This window comes from Triticum aestivum, chromosome 1B, assembly GCF_018294505.1.
Source record: "Triticum aestivum cultivar Chinese Spring chromosome 1B, IWGSC CS RefSeq v2.1, whole genome shotgun sequence".
NCBI classification, from domain to species: domain Eukaryota; kingdom Viridiplantae; phylum Streptophyta; class Magnoliopsida; order Poales; family Poaceae; genus Triticum; species Triticum aestivum.
Genome location: NC_057795.1, coordinates 549,569,581 through 549,572,265, shown reverse-complemented (window position 1 = coordinate 549,572,265; position 2,685 = coordinate 549,569,581). Strand labels below are relative to the sequence as shown.

At 49.8% G+C, this 2,685-nt stretch overlaps 1 protein-coding gene across 1 annotated transcript; it reads right to left on the bottom strand.

Annotated features, from left to right (window-relative positions):
* Positions 1-1,810: 1,810 nt before the first annotated feature.
* On the bottom strand, positions 1,811-2,462 carry LOC123094587 (uncharacterized protein At1g05835-like). The gene is made up of 2 exons (XM_044516566.1): positions 2,356-2,462; positions 1,811-2,223 (listed from the first exon to the last, which is right to left on the bottom strand). The coding sequence occupies exons 1-2, from the start codon at positions 2,414-2,416 to the stop codon at positions 1,892-1,894; spliced, it is 393 nt and encodes a 130-aa protein (XP_044372501.1). The 5' UTR covers positions 2,417-2,462; the 3' UTR covers positions 1,811-1,891.
* Between the last annotated feature and the right edge of the window lie 223 nt (positions 2,463-2,685).

Below are 2,685 nucleotides of genomic sequence, written 5' to 3'. Positions count from 1 at the left end.
TAGATTGCTTCCCCAAGGGGTTATCTTCCGTTGCCTCATCGCCATTGTTTTCTTTAGGGGTGTCCACCATATAAATATCATATGATGAGGTGGCTGTCCAGCGCCCTATAGGTGGTGGTTCCTGTTCTTCTCCTGCATCATCGTCCATACCGATGTCTTCGGAGTCGAAGTCAAGCATGTCGGTTAAGTCATCGACAGTGGCTATAAAGTGGGTGGTGGGTGGGGGACGAATTTCTTCGTCTTCCGCTCCCCACTTGAGCCGGACATAGTTCGGCCAAGAATCTCGTGACAAGTAAAGAGACCTTAATGAGTTCAGCACATCACATAAGGGCGAGTGCTGAAAAATATCCGCGGTGGTGAACTCCATGACCGGTGCCCAATCAGATTCGATAGGCACGGATGCACGCGGTTCGGATCCTGTGGCCGGAGACGAGTCCGAGGGTCCGATGACACTACCCTCATAGGAGGTGGCGTCAGTGTTCGGCTCCGACGCCGATGAGTGTGTGGCTTCCGTGGCGGGGTCCATCCACCCGCCCTTGGAAGGCAGGAACTGCTCCGGATTGATTCCCGGTGCCACCGCAGGCGCGATCTCCCAAATATTGCCCGACGGCAGATCAAGGTCATGCCCGCCGTGACTGTTCGACGCACCTGTCATGGGCTCGAATCCGTCGAAGATCAAGTTTCCGTGGATGTCGGCAGTATAGTTTAAGCTTCCAAACCTGACCTGATGGCCAGGGGCGTAGCTATCGATCTGCTCCAGATGGCCAAGCGAGTTGGCCCGTAGTACGAAGCCGCCGAATACGAAGATCTGTCCGGGAAGGAAAACCTCCCCCTGGACCGCATCGTTGAAGATGATCGAAGGAGCCATCAAGCCTTACAGCGACGGCACAGTGGAACTCTCAATGAAAGCACCAATGTCGGTGTCAAAACCGGCGGATCTCGGGTAGGGGGTCTCGAACTGTGCGTCTAAGGCTAATGGTAACAGGAGGCAGGGGACACGATGTTTTACCCAGGTTCGGGCCCTCTTGATGGAGGTAATACCCTACTTCCTGCTTGATTGATCTTGATGATATGAGTATTACAAGAGTTGATCTACCACGAGATCGTAGAGGCTAAACCCTAGAAGCTAGCCTATGATTATGATTGTTCTTGTCCTACGGACTAAACCCTCCGGTTTATATAGACACCGGAGGAGGCTAGGGTTACACAGAGTCGGTTACAGAGAAGGAAATCTACATATCCGAATATCCAAGCTTGCCTTCCACGCAAAGGAGAGTCTCATCCGAACACAGGACGAAGTCTTCAATCTTGTATCTTCATAGTCCAACAGTCCGGCTAAAGTATATAGTCCGGCTGTCCGAGGACCCCTTAATCCAGGACTCTCTCGCTTGTCCCGACAATGCTTCTAGCTTCGTTGGTGGGCGTGTGGAGATTTTTCTCCAGCGGATCCCGCGGGATTCGGTCGGCATTTGCCTTCGGTGGATCCGCTTGGATCCGGTGGTTCGTCCATGTTCGTGTTTCTATAGATTGGATTCTTTTGATCTATACTTCTCTCTTCATCGACGGTGGTTGATGTTCTGGTGCGCTGGTCCTATGAGGCCTTAGCACGACAACTTCCCGGTTGTCTACTACAAAAAGGTTTGTCCGGCTCCGGTGAGGGAGAAACGATGACGGCGGTGTGCCTTCGGCTCACTCTAGTGCTTGTGCTCATCGCTAGATGCTCTACGAATCTAGATGTATTTTTTTTACTTCTGTTGTTTTTTTGTACTACCTTAACATGAATAGACCGAAAGATTTCCTGCAAAATAAATAAATAGAGTTGGCAAGTACCCCTTTTATTTCCTACACTACGAATTGTATACTTTTCCATGGTTTTTAGAGTCCTTAGACATTATGGTGCTACGGAACATTCCATGTACGACGAGACGGGCCGGAAGCTGATGTCTGTGCTCCACGCGTAGCTGAACGAGACCGTGCCGTTTCCATACACCGGACGACCACCATTGAGGGTGCAGAGCGCATTGTCGCCGTCCGGCGTGATCGTGTCAGCAGGGATGACGTCGATTGAGGAGTCGAACCCCGCGCAGTCCATCTTCACGTTGAGCTGCATGCAGACACAAGTGTTCTTCACCGTCACCAGATGCTTCGGGTACGTCTCTCCGGGCTGCGTCGGCGCCGTGGTCTGGGCGACGACGAGGTGTTTCACTGTGCACTGTGCGTCTCCTGCATCGTCCGATTTGTTAGTTCCCGGCGTACGTGCATACTTATGAAATGGAGAATATTAAGGTTTTCAATGCAAAGTAAGCAATATGTTCAGGTATTTGTCTGCGCAAACAATACTGTATACATGCGTACCTCCATTGGTGAAGAAAATCAACAAGCAAGCCGCAAGGATGACTGCAAGCTTGGCCTCCATGCTAATCACTAATATGTGCGCACGGTTTCTCTATATTGTATTATGTTTCTGTTTTGCATCACATATACTGCATATAGGTCGCTATTTATAGGCCATTGTACGCTGAGCTTGAGGAAGTGATGCATTAATTTAGGATAAGTGATGCATTAATTTAGGATTACACATGGATAAGTGATGCATTAATTTAGGATTACACATGGATAAGTGATGCATTAATTTAGGACAAGTGATGTACTAACTCTCCTCGCTAGGATCCAACCTTCTTTTGC